This window comes from Giraffa tippelskirchi, chromosome 8 (assembly GCF_054371585.1).
Source record: "Giraffa tippelskirchi isolate mGirTip1 chromosome 8, T2T-mGirTip1v1.2.pri, whole genome shotgun sequence".
Taxonomy (NCBI): domain Eukaryota; kingdom Metazoa; phylum Chordata; class Mammalia; order Artiodactyla; family Giraffidae; genus Giraffa; species Giraffa tippelskirchi.
This window is the reverse complement of record NC_137282.1, coordinates 120,341,313-120,361,627: the sequence shown is the minus strand read 5'-3', so window position 1 is coordinate 120,361,627 and position 20,315 is coordinate 120,341,313. Positions and strand designations below refer to the sequence as shown.

Genomic DNA, 20,315 nt, shown 5'->3' with positions numbered 1-20,315 from the left:
TCCCGACCTCTCAGCTACGGAGGACCACCCCCCCAGCTCAGACCTCAGCTCCCTTCTCCCCTCTTCCCGACCTCTCGGCTACAGAGGACCACCCGCCCCAGCTCAGACCTCAGCTCCCTTCTCCCCTCTTCCCGACCTCTCGGTTACGGAGGACCCCCCCAGCTCAGACCTCCGCTCCCTTCTCCATCAGTATTCACTGCCTTGGCCATCCTACCCAGTCCCATGGCTTTGATAATATCCATGGATTGATACTAATGACTCCATGAAGTCCAGACCCTAGGAAATCTAGTTGATATTTCAGACTTAATATATCCAAACTGGAACTTTGGTTTCTACCCCTCAACCCAAAATGGCTTCTTCCCCAGCATTCGCCTTTCAGAAATCAAGACCACTGGTCGTCTGTGCCAAGCCTGCCCGTCCTCCAACCTCAGTCAGAAGTACCAGGCGAAAAACACGGAAACAACCCAAGTGTCCATCAACAGATGAATAGTAAAGAAAAGTGGTACATATATACAATGGACTACTACTCAGCCATAAAAAAGAATGAAATAATCCCATTTGCAGTAATATGAATGGACCCAGAGATGAACAGACTAAGTAAAGTAAGTCAGAAAGAGAAAAACAAATATCATGATATCACCTATATGTGGAATCTAAAATATGACACAATATGACACAAATGAACTTATCTACAAAACAGACACCAAGATTCAGACTTGCAGACATAAAGAAAGACTTGTGGCTGCCGAACGGGGTGGGGGACTGGGACTTTGGGATTAGCAGACGCAAACTATCACATATAGGATGGACAAAAAACAACGCCCTATAACACTGGAAACCATATTCAATATGCTGGGATAAACCATAATGAAAAAGAATATGAAAAGAATACATACATATAATGTACATACATGTATGTATGAACAAATGATTCACGGATGTTGGCAATTTGATCTCTGGTTCCTCTGCCTTTTCTAAATCCAGCTTGAACATCTGAAAGTTCATAGTTCATGTACTGTTGAAGCATGGCTTGGAGAATTTTGAGCATTACTTTACTAGCATGTGAGATGAGTACAATTTTATGGCAGTCTGAACATTCTCTGGCATTGCCTTTCTTTGGGACTGAATGAAAACTGATCTTTTCCAGTCCTGTGGCCACTGCTGAGTTTTCAAAATTTGCTGGCATGTTGAGTGCAGCACTTTCACAGCATCATCTTTTAGGATTTGAAATAGCTCAACTGGAATTCCATCACCTCCACTAGCTTTGTTCATAGCGATGCTTCCTAAGGCCCACTTGACTTCACATTCCAGGATGTCTGGCTCTACGTGAGTGGTCACACCATCGTGGTTATCTGGGTCATGAAGATCTTTTTTGTACAGTTGTTCTGTGTATTCTTGCCACCTCTTCTTAGTATCTTCTGCTTCTGTTAGGTCCATACCATTTCTGTTCTTTGTTGAGCCCATCTTTGCATGAGATGTTCCCTTGGTATCTCTAATTTTCTTGAAAAGATCTCTAGTCTTTCCCATTCTGTTGTTTTCCTCTATTTCTTTGCACTGATCACTGAGGAAGGCTTTCTTATCTCTCCTTGCTATTCTTTGGAACTCTGCATTCAGATGGGTATATCTTTCTTTTTCTCCATTGCCTTTAGCTTCTCTTCTTTTCTCAGCTATTTGTAAGGCCTCCTCAGGCAGCCATTTTGCCTTTTTGCACTTCTTCTTCTTGGGGATGGTCTTGATCCCTGCCTCCTGTACAGTGTCATGAACCTCTGTCCATAGCTCTTCAGCCACTCTGTCTATCAGATCTAACCCCTTGAGTTTGCTCTCAGGTCAAACAACAGGGAGGGCACACAGCCCGGCCCTTCTCAGAAAATCAGAGTAAAGATTTACTGGGCGTGGCCCCGCCCATCAGAACAGGACCCAGCTCCCCCTCAGTCAGCTCCCCCCTCAGTCAGCCTCTCCCATCAGGAAGCTTCCATAAGCCTCTTACCCTTCTCCCTCAGAGGGCGGACAGAATGAAAACCACAGTCACAGAAAACTAACCACACTGATCGCATGAACCACAGCCTTGTCCAATTCAAGGAAACTAGGAGTCACGCCGTGTAGGGGCCACCCAAGGCGGACGGGTCACGGTGGAGAGGTCTGACAAAACGTGGTCCACTGGAGAAGGGATGGCAAACCACCTCAGCATTCCTGCCTTGAGAGCCCCATGAACAGTAAGAAAAGGCAAAAACACAGGACACGGAAAGAGGAACTCCCCAGGTCGGTAGGTGCCCAATATGCTACTGGAGACCAGGGAGAAATAACTCCAGAAAGGATGAAGAGACCGAGCCAAAGCAAAAATAACGCCCAGTTGTGGACGTGACTGGTGAGGGAAATAAAGTCCGAAGCTGTAAGAGCAATATTTCATAGGAACCTGGAATGTTAGGTCCATGAATCAAGGCAAACTGGAAGTGATTGAACAGGAGATGGCAAGAGTGAACATCAACATTTTAGGAATCAGTGAACTAAGATGGACTTGAATGGGTGAGTTTAACTCAGATGACCATTATATCTACTACTGTGGGCAGGAATCCCTTAGAATAAACGGAATAGCCCTCATAGTCAAATGCAGAACTTGGGTGCAATCTCAAGAATGACAGAATGATCTTTGTTCATTTCCAAGGCAAACAATTCAATGTCACGGTAATCCAAGTCTATGCCCCAAACAGTAATGCTAAAGAAGCTGAAATTGAATGGTTCTAGGAAGACCTACAAGATCTTCTAGAACTAACACCCAAAAAAGATGTCCTTTTCATCACAGGGGACTGGAATGCAAAAGTAGGAAGTCAAGAGACACCTGGAATAACAGACAAGTTAGGCCTTGGAGAACAAACGAAACAGCAAAGGCTAATAGAGTTTTGCCAAGAGAACGCACTGGTTATAGCAAACACCCTCTTCCAACAACACAACAGAAGATTCTACACATGGACATCACCAGATGATCAATAACAAAATCAGATTGATTACATTCTTCGCAGTGAAAGATGGAGAAGCTCTATAGAATCAGCAAAACAAGACTGGGAGCTGACTGTGACTCAGATCATGAACTCCTTATTGCAAAATTTAGACTTAAATTGAAGAAAGTAGGTAAACCAATAGACCATCCAGATATGACCTAAATCAAATCCCTTACGATTATACAGTGAAAGTGACAAACAGATCAAGGGATTACATCTGATAGAGTGCCTGAAGAACTATGGATGGAGGTTCATGACATTCTACAGGAGGCAGTGATCAAGACCCTCCCCAAGAAGAAGAAATGAAAAAGGCAAATGGTTGTCTTAGAAGGCCTTACAAATAGATGAGAAAAGAAGAAAAGAGAAAGGCAAAGGAGAACAGGAAAGATATTCCCATCTGAATGCAGTTCCAAAGAACAGCAAGGAGAGATAAGAAACCTTCCTCAGTGATCAGTGAAAAGAAATAGAGGAAAACTATAAAATGGGAAAGACTAGAGATCTCTTCAAGAAAATTAGAGATACCAAGGGAACATCTCATGCAAAGATGGGCTCGATAAAGGACAGAAATGGTATGGACCTAACAGAAATAGAAGATACTAAGAAGAGGTGGCAAGAATACACAGAACAACTGTACAAAAAAGATCTTCATGACCCAGATAACCACGATGGTGTGATCACTCACCTAGAGCCAGACATCCTGGAATGCAAAGTCAAGTGGGCCTTAGGAAGCATCGCTATTAACAAAGCTAGTGGAGGTGATGGAATTCCAGTTGAGTTACTTCAAATCCTAAAAGATGATGCTATGAAGGTGCTGCACTCAATATGCCAGCAAATTTTGAAAACTCAGCAGTGGCCACAGGACTGGAAAAGGTCAGTTTTCATTCAGTCCCAAGGAAAGGCAATGCCAAAGAATGCTCAAACTACCATAAAATTGCACTCATCTCACACGCTAGCCAAGTAATACTCAAAATTCTCCAAGCTAGGCTTCAACAGTACATGAGCCGTGAACTTCCAGATGTTCAAGCTGGATTTAGAAAAGGCAGAGGAACCAGAGATCAAATTGCCAACATCCACTGGATCACAGAAAAAGCAAGAGCATTTCAGAAAGACATCTACTTCTGCTTTATTGACTATGCCAAAGCCTTTGACTGTGTGGATCACAACAAACTGTGGAAAATTCTTCAAGAGATGGGAATACCAGACCACCTTAACTGCCTCCTGAGAAATCTGTATGCAAGTCAGGAACAGTCAGAACTTTACATGGAACAACAGACTGGTTTCAAATCAGGAAAGGAATACATCAAGGCTGTATATTGTTACCCTGCTTATTTAACTTATATGCAGATTACATTATGTGAAATGCCAGGCTGCATGAAGCACACACTGGAATCAAGATTGCTGGGAGAAATATCAATAACCTCAGATATGCAGATGACAAGATTCTTATGGCAGAAAGTGAAGAAGAACTAAAGAGTCTCTTGATGAAAGTGAAAGAGGAGAGTGAAAAAGCTGGCTTAAAACTCAACATTCAGGAAACTAAGATCATGGCATCCAGTCCCATCACTCCATGGCAAATAGATGGGGAAACAATGGAAACAATGACAAACTTTTTTTTTTTGGGCTCCAAAATCACTGCAGATGGTGACTGCAACCATGAAATTAAAAGACAGTTGCTCCTTGGAAGAAAACCTATGACCAACCTAGACAGCATATCAAAAAGCTGAGATATTACTTTGCCAACAAAGGTCCATCTAGTCAAGGCTATGGTTTTTCCAGTGGTCATGTATGGATGTGAGAGTTGAACTATAAAGAAAGCTAAGCCCCGAAGAATTGAAGGTTTTGAACTGTACTGTTGGAGAAGAATCTTGAGAGTCCCTTGGATGGCAAAGAGATCCAACCAGTCCATCCTAAAGGAAATCAGTCCTGAATATTCATTGGAAGGACTGATGCTGAAACTCCAATACTTTGGCCACCTGATGTGAAGAACTGACTCATTGGAAAAGACCCTGATACTGGGAATGATTGAAGGCAGGAGGAGAAGGGGATGACAGAGGATGAGATGGTTGGATGGCATCACCTACTCAATGGACATGAGTTTGAGTAAGCTCCAGGAGTTGGTGATGGACAGGGAGGCTTGGCGTGCTGCAGTCCATGGGGTTGTAGAGTCGGACACGACTGAGCGACTGAACTGAACTGAATTGAATAAAGATACTGGTGACCTCCTTCAAAAGTTCCTGTTTATGTACTGCCGCACTCAGTGCCCCTGACTCTGCAGCAGGCCACCACCAACCCATGCCTCCGCCGGAGACTCCTGTGCGCTCACAGGCAAGTCTGGATCAGTCTCCTGTTGGTCACTGCTCCTTTCTCCTGGGTCCTGGTGTGCACAAGGTTTTGTCTGTGCCCTCCAAGAGTCTGTTTCCCCAGTCCTGTGTATGTTCTGGCATACATTTGAATCACCTTACTGTACCTATGAATCAAGTACATATGAATCACCTTACTGTACAGCAGAAATTAACACAACACTGAATCAACGATACTTCAATAAACTTTTTAAAAAAGTACCAAGCTTGATTATCCAGTTACTCAGGGTAGGAGCCCCAGAGTGGACAGAAGCCTTGGTTTTGCCAGCAGGGGGAGTGGGTGACCGCTTGGCCGGCGCCTGGAGGCGCTGGTGGTTTTTACTCAGAGTCCTTGACCACCACTGAAAACGTGTCAGAGGCTCTGAGACAAGGAGATGCCGGCGATGAGGTTGAAACGTGCACAAAACTGGGGTCCGTAGAGCATAACAGGGTCAGAGCCAGGGCACCTGGTTATCTGTGGGTGCTCTCAAGTTCTGATCCCCTGTGAGTTCTACGTTAACAGGCTCACATGAGGGTAGAAACACTCCTGCTGCCTCCCAGGTCCTCTGCCCTAGGAGACCAGGCTCATCAAAATGCGTAGCCAGAAAGAGGTTCAGGGCTAATCTGTGCTGCTTAACTCCATTTAAAAATAGGTACTGATTGATGCAAAAGTTAAAAAACATCTACACATGTAGGAAAACCGAGACTTAATGTGATGAAAATACTATCCATACATGAGGATAAACTTCTAGCCCTAGAAATGGGATCGTTTGAATCTCTCTATTCCACATGCTCTGGTAGGAACTCCTGGGCTTACGTCTTCATTCTATCATCCACCAGCTATGTGACCTTGACAAGTTTCCTCCTCTGGAAAGTGAGTACCTGCCCCAGAGAACGACTGGGAAGGTAAAAGGGCGGAAAACAGGGAAGCACAGAGATGTGTGCTCCCCAGGGGGCTGAGGGAGGGAGTGTGTAGTGATGTCGGCACTCACCCCGGGGATGGTGGTGATGGGGATGTTTCAGTCTCTAGGAGTCAGACCCCAAAATGCTCTGCAAAGTCAAAATACTAGAGAAGCAAGGGAGATCTGGATCTAGTTATCTTTTCTGCTTCAAGGTAGTAAAAATTCCTAAATGTTCCAGTGACATGTCTTCGTGTACAGGATAAGTCCAAAGACCCAAGAGACAAAATCAGGATACATGTTTGCCTTACTCACTCTTTGAATCATCTCATTTCCCCAAAAGAGAGGGGAAAAAAAAATCACATGCATTATTAACATCATTTATATTAGTGATGTCTATCACAAATTCTCAGAGCCACACTGCAGTATAAAAGCTACACACAGAACAAGTAAACAGGTCGGAGCCGCTAACATGCTGAAATACCATGCATTCCCCACGGCTCGAGGGCTTCCTGGCTGAAACTGCACTGTCACGTTTTCTGAGTCACCTCCTCACAGCGACATCCGGCGTCAGTCCTGCAGACTCGTGGGCCTGTTGCTCACTCAGACTGCTGCCAGAAAGGCCTGCAGTGCTTCCCGTGAAGTCACTCACACAATCCTGAGTCACCACAGCTGATGTAGCTGATTCCACCTCCAGGCCCCCATGAGAGCTGCCTCCAAGGCACTGCAGTAACACTGAGTCCTGAACCACCGCCCCGCAGCCAGCCCCACTGTGCCAGCTGGAGAAGAGGCAGGCTCGAGGCTCATGGAGAAGAGGCAGTGCCCAGCGGCCCTACGGGCTGGACCCAACCCCGCCCGGAGGGGGACCCGAGGCTGGCACTCACGTCCCCGTACAGCATGCAAAGAAATGTCAGCAAGGCTGTGCTACCAGCTCTGACAACCTCCAGCATCCAGCACGACCCCGAGGAGCCGCACATGGATGGAGGAGGTGAGCTTCACCTGCGCAGAGAAAGCTCCTGCCACGTCCTTCTGGCTCCCTCACAACAGACAGCCCCCACCATCCCTTCCTGCCCTCCAACCCCACTGCCTCCCAACGAATCCTGCTGAAGAGGCCAAAGGCCACCTGCAGTGTCCCCAGCAGAAGCCACCACCAGATGGCGGCACAGAGCAACAGGCGAAGCCCACGTTCAGGTCCCAAACATCAGGCCCTAGACCCCCGAGACCGCTGCTGACCGGGCCCTGCCCTGCAGCCCTCGGGCCTACCCTGCTCCGGTTCAGTTCCTGATGACACAACTCACCTCCTCCAGTGCCTCTATGACGCACAGAAGATGCAGTTTAAATGCAGTGGCATCATGGCCCCCTCTCTCTTTCCAGCTTTATCCCGTACATTTCTCATAAACCCTCATATCCAGCCAGACGGTTCTCAGCACCATCCCAGACCTGACCTCTGCTGCCTGTCCAGTTCCTACATGTACTGAAGCCCAACTCAGCCCTGTCTCTTGAAGTAGCTGCTCCCTGACCACCCCATTTGGGGGATAAAAGGAGAAAACCCCCCCGTTGTCTAGATCCTGTAGGGCATACGCTGTGCCACGTGTGCACATCATTCAGTAAAATGCATCAGATGCCGTTTACCAGGAGACATTCTAGATCAGACAATTCGGCCCCCAGGGAAGTCAAGGTCTGGGAGGAAAGAAAATGAAGGCATCGCTATGACCTGAGTGCTGATGCCAAGCAGGCCATCACCTGCACAAGTCAGTTCATCCTCACCCATTCATCCACCGTTGCTATCAAGACTCCACAATAAGAAAGCTGGGTCTCCAGGAGTTGGACTGCTGGGTAAAGATGATCACGTGTGTTCTTTGCCCTCCAGGGTCCCTGTCTGTCCCCTACACTGCTCACCCTGCCCTGCCTTGTCCTCGGGTGTGATCTCTGTGATCCGCGTCACTCACGCCCCCTGCCCTCTGCCATCCTGCTGGGTCAGGTCCATGGAAAAGCAGCGCACCTGCCCCCCACCCTCTTCCTGAATCAGCGGGCTCTGCCCTCAGCCACGGCTCCTGGAAAGCAGCCTTCGCACCAGGACCCAGCAAGACAACTGCCTGCTGCCACCCCTGCAGGCCAGGAGTGGGAGGTAAGTAGCAGACAGGTTCCACACGAAGCTGGCTGGACCATCGCAGCCCTACTCATGCTTCTGGGCAGTCCTTACATGAAACTCTTAGTGTGAAAACTGCTTCCTGCCAGGTCCAGGGAGGGGAAGTCAAACCTGCGTCTGTCTCACTGCAGAGCCTGCCTTTCTCACCTGAGTAACTGCTCTGCTGAACATCTGGGCAAAGGGCCGAGGACCAGGACAGAACGCACCTCACTCTGATGGGAAGGATCAGAAAAGACTTTCCTGAGCGGGTCGCCTGATGACGAGTCAGTGGTCAGGGTGAACTGGAAGTCACCAGGCAAACAGACAGCAAGGCAAGGTGACCCAGGAGAGTCACCAGGTGTGGGGACCACATCTGACCACCCACGGTAGTCAGGCACAGGGCTCAGGGGAGAATAAAGGCGTGGTGATGCGGACTTACTTCTCCATCCACGTGGGGAAATCGGAAGACAGAATGAGCTAGATTCTGAGCAGGAAAGCCAAGCAGGAGAGCCCTTCAACAGGGCCTCGTCGCAGAAGATAAGCCCCACTGTTTAGCATAAGATGCCCCCTAACGCCCAGGTAGACCCTGGTCTCAACTACCAGCACTGCTGAGCTGCCCCCGAGCCTGCCACACCATCAGGTGTCCCGGCTTCTGTGTCTGCCCTGCTCACCAGCGACGCTGCCCTGCTAACCAGAGACGCTGCCCTCCTCACCAGAGACGCTGCCCCGCTCAACAGAGACGCTGCCCCCCTCACCAGAGACGCTGCCCTCCTCACCAGAGACGCTGCCCTCCTCACCAGAGACGCTGCCCTCCTCACCAGAGATGCTGCCCTCCTCACCAGAGATGCTGCCCTCTGCTTCCCACCTGCTCAGCTCCTCTCTCAGGATGTCTCAGGCATCGGCTTCCCTGCACACATGTCTGCTTCTGCACAGCGTTCCCTCACGCCAGCGCAGGGTCCATGGGAGCACTCCGCTAATGCGGACCTGCCCTGGTCACTTGTGCATCTGTCCATGGACGGGGCGGGAGGCCCAGGAAGCAGAAGGACAGCAGCTCGCAGAGGAGATGCGAGGGCTGCGGACCCCGCGGCCCAGACCCAAACCCTGGCCTCTGCCCCAGCCCCTGGGTGAACTCGGGCAAGTCATGACCCTCTCTGGGGCTCTGCTTCATCATCCAGAAAACGGGAATAACCCCAGCCTCCACCTCAGAGGCTTGTGAAATGAGCCACGTAGAACAATGCCTGGGCCACAAACGAGCCCTCAGGAATGTTAGTTGTTAATATATGTCCGTGTATCCCTTATTTCCTGTGTAGAAAAGTTTTTGTTGAATGGATAAATTTTCCTACTATTTCATTTTCCTCCTTGTAGACACCAAATTCTGCTTAGCCTTTGCTCTATGCAAGAATGAAAGGAAGACTCTCTTCTTTAAATATGTGCTTATCTTACAGGTGGTTAAACAGGACCTTTTCTGTAAAGGAATTCAGCTTGCCACTGTAGCTGGCCTGGGAGCAAACTCCACATACGTCTGGTACACAGTCACCCCACTGAATGAAGAGCAGGGCTGTTTTCACAGTTCACAGGGATGTATCATCATGTCAGATCTTGCCGGCTCCCTTCAGCTGACCAGAGTCACGCTGACCATGGGCCCCCAGGACACAGAAGTGACCCGCAGGAAACCATGTTCGAATGCTGAAGCAACGCAAGGTTACTGCAGTCATGAACTACTCTCTACACGGTTTTAAAAATGTCAGCTTCTAAGCCCCAAATCCTTAACGGTTACAGGCCTGGCAACACGTTGGGGCTCTCGGTGAGAGCCCCAACCGAGACAGAAGATCAGAGCACATGGAACAGCGTGCTCAGGAGGTGAGGAGGGGAGACCGGCTTCTAGGTGGGCCCCACACTTCCCAGCTAACTGTCCAGCTAATTGTCTAGATGACTTCCCAGCTAACTGTCCGGTCTGGCTGACAGAGACCCAGGGTACTCCCTACAAAAGGAGAGCATGGCCCCGTGGGAGTAACAGAAAGGCCACCCCAGGGGACGCAGCACCCCAGCATCACCCCAACATGAGCTGCAGAGGAGGGGTCAGCCCTCCGCCCAGGCCTCCCAACTCTCATGCCCCTTTGTGGAGGCCCACGGCCCACGGCCCCCGGCCCAGCTCTCACCACGGCCAGACCTCGGCCGGGGGACCCTGTGGCCCCATCCAGGCTGTGGACCCGGCATGCAGGGTCAGGATTCTCTAGTTTTCAATCTCCCCTCCCACCAACGACCAGGACTTCCTGGGAAACCACACTCTACACTGACACGGCTGAGCTCAGCGCCACCGGGACGATCAGAGACTCACTGTACACTTCAGGTCGACCTGACCATTTCCGAAGACTGAGAAGGACTGCTCTGGGCGACGCCGCATCTAATACCCTTGGAGAGATGGGCCCCCACTCACCGGTCTGCGGGCGGCGGCGCTCTGCACGCTCTGGTAGAACTCCGGCGGGACGCGCGCGCCCCTGCGGAGCCGCCGCCGCCTCGCCACAGCCACGCCGTCCTGCTCGCTCTGCGCCGGGGCCTCTGCGACGGGCTTCGCGTCCTCCAGCCGGGCGGCTGCGGCGGCACGTCTGCGGAGGTGCCGGGGGCTGGATCGGAATCCCTGGGAAGGAGACACAAGCGGACACACGCAGGTTGGTGCCGGTCAGCCGGTCTGCGCCCTGCGGCGCGCGGTTCAGGCGGCGCCAAAGCCACCAGCCCCGGGGCCCTCTGCCCACCCACAGGGAGCCCGACGCGGGGCAAGACCCGGTTCCGGGTCCAGCGTTATTCTACATCGACAGTCGCTTTTAATAAACAACAGAGTCCTGCCGTATAAAGCGCAGGGAACTATACTCTATATCCTGTGATAAACCATCATGGAAAAGAATATGAAAAAGAATAGATGTATGTACAACTGAGTCACTTTGTTGTGCAACAGAAATTAATACATTATAAATCAACTACACTTCAATACATTCTTTTTTTAAAGAGAACTGTTTTTAACACAGAAATGCCAGTTTTTAAAAAAAGAGTAGGCAGACACGCTGCTTTACTTCTGTGTACACAGTCAGGCTAAGTGTGAAGAAGGGGGCTCCATGATGATGGGGAAGGTCAGGACCCCCAAGAAAGGGCCACTCTGCCTCCCTTCAGGAAGGAAGGCCAGGAATGCAAGGCCTCACCAAGTAACACCTTAAAGTTAACACCTAAAACTAACGGGACGAAGGACGGTGTAGCATGGGTTTGGAGGTCAGATGGGCTGAGTCCAAACGCTGCTCATTATAGCTACACACTTATTAAATATCAATGACCTAACTTCTCTAGTCTAACAAATGGATATAACATTCTCCTCAAAGGTTTTTTTTTAACCCTTTATTTTACTACATGCATAGAATTTTATTATTTTTTCTAATTAATTTTTATTGAAGTGTATAGTTGCTTTATAATGTTATTTTCTGCTGTACAGCAAAGTGAATCAGCCCTATGTATACATATATCCCCTCTTTTTGAATTTCCTTCCCATTTAGGTCACCACAGAATACTGAGTAGAATTCCCTGAGCTATATACTCTGTTCCCATTACTTATCTATTTTACACACAGTATCAATAGCCTATATGTATCCATCTCAATCTCCCAATTCCCCCCTTGGTATCCATACATTTGTTCTCTAGTCTGTGTCTGTTTCTGCTTTCTCTCACAGGGTTTTTTAGAAGGTAACATGTTAAAGGGCTTCCCTGGTGGCTCAGCTGGTAAAGAATCTGCCTGCAATGTGGGAGACCTGGGTTCGATCCCTGGGTTGGGAAGATCCCCTGGAGAAGGGAAAGGCTACCCACTCCAGCATTCTGGCCTGGAGAATTCCACGGGCTGTATAGTCCATGGGGTTGCAAAAAGTCAGATGCAACTGAGCAACTTTCAGTTCAATTTCAACGGATGTTAAAATTCTAAGCACAGCATCTGACAAACAGCAGGCACTGAACAAAAGGTTAATTTCCCTTCTCTTTTAAGTAAGGTAAGTATAAGGACAACTCGCTGGACAAGGAAACAAGCTCCGTTGTGCATCTGGGAATGTGCACCTGGTTTTGGAAAACACCAGAGAATTCCATAAAATGATGCCTGTCCTGGCACGGCCGATGCTTTGCTGCAGAGCAGAAGCTGGCCGCAGAGTTCACGAGCAGACTGGGATGGGTGCCGGGGGGGCAGCAGATCCCACACAAGGATAAATGGATGAAGCTGAGCTCAGTGAGGCGAGCGGCACGTGGAGACTGGATAGAGTCTATGCTCCAGGCACGGGAGCAACAGAGGGGAAGAACAGAGGGGTAAGTGATGGCTGGCTGGATGGTGTGTTTCTGCAGCAACGGGATGACCTGCCAGGGTCAGAGCACAGCCACACGCGGAAGTCTGGTGGGAAGTGAGAGCAGACAAGGCGTCCAAGGCTCCAAGGAGGGCTCGTTGGAGCTTGTGGGTCTTCTGAATTTCAGAAGACATACAGACACTTAGACTTCAGTGAAGGCATAGAGAAGAGAGAGTGTGGATTTCAGGGGGAGCAGCGGGGAGAGGCCCCATGGACACTGCAGAGCCATGTGCAGGGAGCCACGGAGGCACTGACGAAGGGGTCCTGCACACCAGGCCAGGGTGACAGGGAAAAGGACAGAAGTCCAGGTGGCATGCAAAGGAGCTCCGAGGTCATCGGAAACCTATCAGGAGGAAACGCAGTCTGGGCACGCACTTCTCACAGCAAACACCGGGGCCTGATGCCCCCCTCCTCTGGGCGCAGGCTGACAGGGTGCCTCCACAACCCCCACCGGGGCCAGGAGGTGCCCAGGGTCCCACGCACCACCAGGCTGCACAGCACGTGCCATGAAAAGAAGGCAGTGGAGGGAGCCAGGTCGCTGGCTGAGCCAGGCTGCTGTTTAAATACAAAGGTTCCTGGACGGTCCCCCCCATGTACACACTCTGAGGACGGCTGAGGGGTGCAGTGACCACTAGGTGGCGCCAATTCCCAGAAATGGCTGCATTGATGGAATGAACAGTGGCAACCTACTAGCTTCTGTCCTAGTGGAGTGACCCAAGCCTGCTTCTTGGGCAAGAATGCAGATTCTCTTCCTCTCGTGCTCTGAGGAGTAATCGGTAAGCAAATTTTCCTTAAACTTCTATTATTACCAATAGACTTCCTTGGTGGCTCAGACAGTCAAGCGTCTGCCTACAATGTGGGAAACCCGGGTTCAATCCCTGGGTGGGGAAGATCCCCTGGAGAAGGAAATGGCAACCAACTCCAGTATTCTTGCCTGGAAAATCCAGTATTCGTGCCTGGAGCATGGACGGAGGAGCCTGGTAGGCTACAGTCCATGGGGTCGCAAAGAGTCAGACACGACTAAGCGACTTCACTTTTTTTTCTATTATTACCAATAGAAGGCCTCAAAGGCCTTTCAAATTCTAGAAATACAACTACATAAAACTCGCTTAAAGTGATCAAAAAAACATTAGTAGTTATTCTGGAGAATAATAACCCAGTAAATCCACACCCCTGCATCCACTCTAGAGGAACTTTGCCAAGTAGGCCCAAGAAGATGGTCAAGCGTTGCTTACATAAAAATTAGAACCTGTTTAAATCATTCTTTTCTAAACTTCTTCAATTTCCATTCCACCTTCACATTTGTGAAGCTCTCAGCACCATCACATAAGCCTCTGTGATTTATCTCATATCTAAATACACGTGCACTATTTTAAAATAACTTCGCAAGCACTCCGGGCCAGGACACAGACAGCAGCCGGGCTACCTGGGCTCAGACGGCCTCTGTCACGTCCTAGTGTGAGATCTTGAAGAGTTGCTTAGCCACATCCTCGTCTGTAAAACGGAGCTTAAAAACACTACTTAATTCATGGAGCTGTTAGGAAGAATAAATAAATGTAAAGTACTTAGGGCCTGGTATACTGCAAAACATAAGGGTCGCCTATGATCATTAGGTATATTGCTTGTGTAAATAAGAGATACTCTTAAAGACTAAGGCGTGTTATTAATCCAATACAGAAAGGAAAAGGAGTCACACTGCAGGTGTGCCTCGCTGACGACACACGGAGGCAACAGCCTCCCTGGTCGTCAGGAGAGCTCTTCGCTCCAGAGCATCCCAGGCGCTCACTGTCCCGAGAGTCAGAACTATCTGGGCTGGAACCCCAGCTCTCCCACTTCTAGGTGTACGATCTCGGAGCTCAGAGATCGCTACTTCTCAGAGGCTCAGATTCTTCTTCTGCCAAATGCATACAATACTCGCCTCTCACAGGGTCAGGTGGTGTTTAAAGGAGACGGTACACATGAGCCTCCTGGAACAATACACACATCAGTGTACGCAGTCAATGCATTACCCCCTTTATTACTACAGTGCCAATTCCTGGATCCTGAAGTGCCGATTCACCTGCCAGCAGCTCAGAACTACGACCACAAACACTGCAAACGGCATGGAGTCATCACTGAGCGGGCATCTTCTTTATTTCCCTAAAGCAATGCAGAGCATTGGCGTTTACTATACGTGCTCGTTCTAAACACTATCAAAAAGTCACAGATTCGTGACTTTTAAAAACAATCTTATTTATTTATTTCCTTTCTTTGGGGCAGAGCTGGGTCTTGCGCACTTTGCGAGGTCTTTCTCTAGCTCCCCAATGATGAGGCTACTCAGCATTGGAGCGCAAAGGCTTCTCACTGCGCTGGCTTCTCCTGCTGTGAGCACAGACTCCAGGCGCCCAGCCGTCAGCAGCTGCAGCGTGCAGGTTCAGTAGTTTCGGGGGACAGACGAAGCTGCTCCACAGCACGTGGAATCTTCCAGGGCCAGGGATCAAACCTGTGTCCCCTGCGTTGGCAGGCAGACTCTTATCCACTGTGCCAACAGAAAGTCCCTAAGTCATGGCTTTTAACAAGAGGAAATTTTCTTTTGAAACAGCAGGTGGTGCTATAAGCTCTCACAGGTGGTAACTGGCTTTGGTGGCATCGGTATAAAGTCCACTTCTCTCTCCAGTCATTTGATCTTGCCCACATGCCCTTCAAGGACCGATGCTGAAGCCGAAACTCCAATACTTGGCCACCTGATGGGAAGAGCTGACTCACTGGAAAAGACCCTGATGCTGGGAAAGACTGAAGGCGGGAGGAGAAGGGGACGATGGAGGATGAGATGGTTGGATGCCATCACCGACTCGATGGACATGAGTTTGAGTAAACTCCGGGAGTTGGTGATGGACAGGGGAGCCTGGCGTGCTGCAGGCCATGGGGTCACGAAGAGTCGGACACGACTGAGCGACTGAACTGAACTGAACATGCCCTTCAACAAGTAGGTGACAGGCACTTGGCCGTCTCTTGGTAATGGACTTCTGTCATTTTTAGGCCATGCTGTTTTTAAATTTTTTAATTATTTTCTTTATTGAAGCATAGTTGATTTAAAATGTGTCTGTTTCCAGTGGACAGCACAGTGATTCCATAATTTTATTATATATGGTGGTTTAGCTGCTAAGTCGTGTCCGACTCTTGTGACCCCCACGGACAGTAGCCTGCCAGGCTCCTCTGTCCATAGGATTCCCCAGGCAAGAACACTGGAGTGGGTTGCCATTTCCTTCTCCAACTTTTTTTATTATATATACATACACACATATATAAGGCTCCCCAGGTGGCGCTAGTGGTAAAGGTAAAGAACCAGACTGCTAATGCAGGAGACATAAGAGACACAGGTTCCATCCCTGGGTCGGGAAGATCCCCTGAAGAAGGGCATTGCAACCCACCCCAGTATTCTTGCCTGGAGAACGCCATGGACAGAGGAGGCTGGCGGGCTACAGCCCATGGGGTCACAAAGAGTCGGACCAAACTGAAGCGACTTAGTATGCACATGCCCACATATATATTCTTTTTCAGATTCTTTTCTCATATAGGTTATTACAAAGTATTTGAGTATAGTTCCCTGCACTATACAATAGGTCCTTGTAGATTATCCATTTTATTTATAGTAGTGTGTATCTGTTAATCCCAAACTACTAATTTATCCCTCCCCTCCTTTTCCCTTTGGTAACAATAAGTTTATTTTCTATGTCTGTGAGTCTAGTTCTGTTTTGTAAATAAATTCATTTGTACCAATTTTTTTTTAGATTCCACAAATAAGTTATATCATATGGTATTTGTCTTTCTGACTTACTTAGTATGATAATCTCCAGGTCCATGTGGCTGCAAATGGCATTATTTCATTCTTTCTTATGGCTGAGTAATACTCCATTGTATATATATACACACCTTTTTTTATCCATTCCTCTGTCAATAGACATTTAGGCTGTTTCCATGTCTACAGATCACCCCATGTTATCAGCACCCTTTGAGTCAGCACCCTCTCAGACTTGCAGTCCTGATACGCGGCTAAGCCCAGGAGCTCCACAGACCACCCAGCATCCTCTCTTAATAACCCGGCACAGTTCCGGGGGAGCTCACGGCTGAGAGTCAGACCACCGCAGTCCCACTGTTTGGACACTGAGTACTGAATGGACGGAGGGAAAGACTGAAAATAGCAGAAGGAATTCACTAGTCCAGTGGCCACACCAACGACCTTCTGAAGCTCCTAATTCTGTCTGTTCTAATCTTTCAGTCTTAATTGTGAGTTCTACCATATATTTGTATTAAATTCTCTTTCAGTAGGAGATGACACTGCGCTCCCTTATTCTTGCCTGGAAAATTGCAAGGACAGAGGAGCCTGACGGGCTACAGTCCATAGGGTCACAAAGAGTCAGACACAAATGAACACAGCACATACATGTATACTCTTTCAGGTTAAGTCAGACTCAGATCCCCTGCCTGCAAACAAAACCCCTAATGTGTGCCCTTCCTGTTAGGTTTCATGTGGCTGCTATTTTCCTCATGTGCCAAACAGTCAGACTTAACCAGGCTGTTTGTGTAGACTGATAAAAACAAGGAGAAGGTATTAAGGCAATAATTTACTAAGCACCATTTAGATGCTAAGCCTAGTATACCCACTGAGACAAGCAAACTGAGGCTTACCAGGATTAAGAAATCTCCCTATGGCCAAAACCTCTGCCACCAAAAGAAATCACAGATATTTGAATACTGAATTATAGAGGCTGCAGATATCTAGAAATACCATTTATATTCATTGATTGTTACTTCAAAATCACAGCAGTTGGTAAACGTGCCACTAGATCTCATCATTTAATGTATTAATCAGTTCAGTTCAGTTTAGTCACTCAGTCGTGTCCAACTCTTTGCAACCCCATGGATTGCATTAATAAAGAAGCACATTTATTGCTCTGTCAAAAATGTTTTTTATTGAAGTATACTTGATTTACACTATTTGCATTAGTTTCAGGTATACAGCAAAGCAATTCAGTTATACAGATATATGTATATATCTATATTGTTTTTCAGTTGTTTTCCACTATAATTTACTACAAGGTATTGAATAGTTTCCTGCACTATAAAGTAAAACTTCATTGTTTATCTATTTTATATGGTAATGTGAGTATGTTAATCCCATACCCTAGTTTATCCCTCTCTCAGCCCTTCCCCTCTGATAACCGTAAATTTGTTCCCTGTGTCTGTCTGTGAATCTGTTTCTCTTTTGTAAATAAGTTCATTTGTACTATTTTTTAGATGACACATATAAGTGATATCATATAATATTTGCTTTCTCTGACTTACTTCACTTATCTCTAGATCCATCCATATTACTTCAAATGGCAATATTTCTTTTTTTTTTTATGGCTAAGTAACCACTTGTATGCAGGTCAGGAAGCAACAGTTAGAATTGGACATGGAACAACAGACTGGTTCCAAATAGGAAAAGGAGTACATCAAGGCTATATATTGTCACCCTGCTTATTTAACTTATATGCAGAGTACATCACGAGAAACGCTGGGCTGGAAGAAACACAAGCTGGAATCAAGATTGCTGGGAGAAATATCAATAACCTCAGATATGCGAATGACACCACCCTTTATGGCAGAAAGTGAAGAAGAACTAAAGAGCCTCTTGATGAAAGTGAAAGAGGAGAATGAAAAAGTTGGCTTAAAGCTCAACGTTCAGAAAACTAAGATCATGGCATCTGGTCCCATCACTTCATGGGAAATAGATGGGCAAACAGTGGAAACAGTGTCAGACTTTATTTTTGGGGGCTCCAAAATCACTGCTGATGGTGATTGCAGCCATGAAATTAAAAGACGCTTACTCCTTGGAAGGAAGGTTATGGCCAACCTAGATAGCATATTTAAAAGCAGAGACGTTACTTTGCCAACAAAAGTCCGTCTAGTCAAGGCTATGGTTTTTCCAGTGGTCATGTATGGATGTGAGAGTTGGACGGTGAAGAAAGCTGAGTGCCACAGAATTGATGCTTTTGAACTGTGGTGTTGGAGAAGACTCTTGAGAGTCCCTTGGACTGCAAGGAGATCCAATCAATCCATCCTAAAGGAGATCAATCCTGGGTGTTCATTGGAAGGACTGATGTTGAAGCTGAAACTCCAATACTTTGGCCACCTCATGCGAAGAGCTGACTCATTGGAAAAGACCCTAATGCTGGGAAGGATTGGGGGCAGGCGGAGAAGGAGACAACAGAGGATGAGATGGTTGGATGGCATCACCAACTCGATGGACATGGGTTTGGGTAGACTCCGGGAGTTGGTGATGGACAGAGAGGCCTGGCGTACTGCAATTCATGGGGTCGCAAAGAGTCGGACACGACTGAGCGACTGAATTGAACTGAACTGAACTGAACCACCTGACCTATCTCTTGAGAAACCTGTAGGCAGGTTAGGAAGCAACAGTTAGAACTGGACATGGAACAACAGACTGGTTCCAAATAGGAAAAGGAGTATGTCAAGGCTGTATATTGTCACCCTGCTTATTTAACTTATATGCAGAGTACATCATGAGAAACGCTGGGCTGGAAGAAACACAAGCTGGAATCAAGATTGCCAGGAGAACTATAAATAACCTCAGATATGCAGATGACACCACACGTATGCCAGAAAGTGAAGAGGAACTAAAAACCTCTTGATGAAAGTGAGAGAGGAGAGTGAAAAAGTTGGCTTAAAGCTCAACATTCAGAAAACTAAGATCATGGCATCTGGTCCCATCACTTCATGGGAAATAGATGAGGAAACAGTGGCAACAGTGTCAGACTTTATTTTTTGGGGCTCCAAAATCACTGCAGATGGTGACTGGAGCCATGAAATTAACAGACGCTTACTCCTTGGAAGGAAAGTTATGACCAACCTAGATAGCATATTTAAAAGCAGAGAGATTACTTTGCCAACAAAGGTCCATCTAATCTGGCTGCGGTTCATGGGGTCGCAAAGAGTTGGACACAACTGAGCGACTGAACTGAACTGAACGGAACTGAATAGGCTGTCCTTTCATTTTGTTTATGGTTTCCCTCTTGCTGTTTATCTTTGCTTTTATTTCTATCGCCGTGGGAGACTGACCTAAGGAAACATTGGTACAATTTATACCCAAGAGTGTTTTGCCTCTAACCTCTTCTAGGAGTTTTATGGTGTCATATCTTACATTTGGGTTTCCCAGGCAGATCAGTGGTAAAGAATCCACCTGCCAAGCAGGAGACGCAGGTTTGATCCCTGGGTTGGGAAGATCCCCTGGAGAAGGAAATGGCAGCCCACTCCAGTATGCTTGCCTGGAAAATCCTACAGACAGAGGAGCCTGGCAGCCTGGCAGTTCATGGGGTTGCAAAAGAGCTGGACATGACTTAGTGACTGAAAACAGCAGCAACACCTCATGTTTGAGTCTTTAAGCCATTTTGAATTTATTTTTGTGTATGGTGTGAGGGAGTGGTCTAACTTCGTCGATTTACATGCAGCTGTCCGATTTTCCCAGCACAACTTGCTGAAGAGATTGTCTTTGCTCAATTGTATATTTTTGCCTCCTTTGTCAAAGATTAATTGACAGAGGTATG

General features: G+C 47.7%; 1 protein-coding gene across 5 annotated transcripts in view; it reads right to left on the bottom strand.

The window, feature by feature from the left end:
- The window catches only part of DST (dystonin), a 512,241-nt gene that overhangs the window by 443,204 nt on the left and 48,722 nt on the right, over window positions 1–20,315 (bottom strand). For all 5 annotated transcript variants that reach the window (XM_081519063.1, XM_081519065.1, XM_081519069.1 and 2 more), the window contains exon 3: window positions 10,800–11,000. In XM_081519063.1, the coding sequence (XP_081375189.1) occupies window positions 10,800–11,000 (201 nt within the window). The remainder of the gene's footprint in view (window positions 1–10,799; window positions 11,001–20,315) is intronic.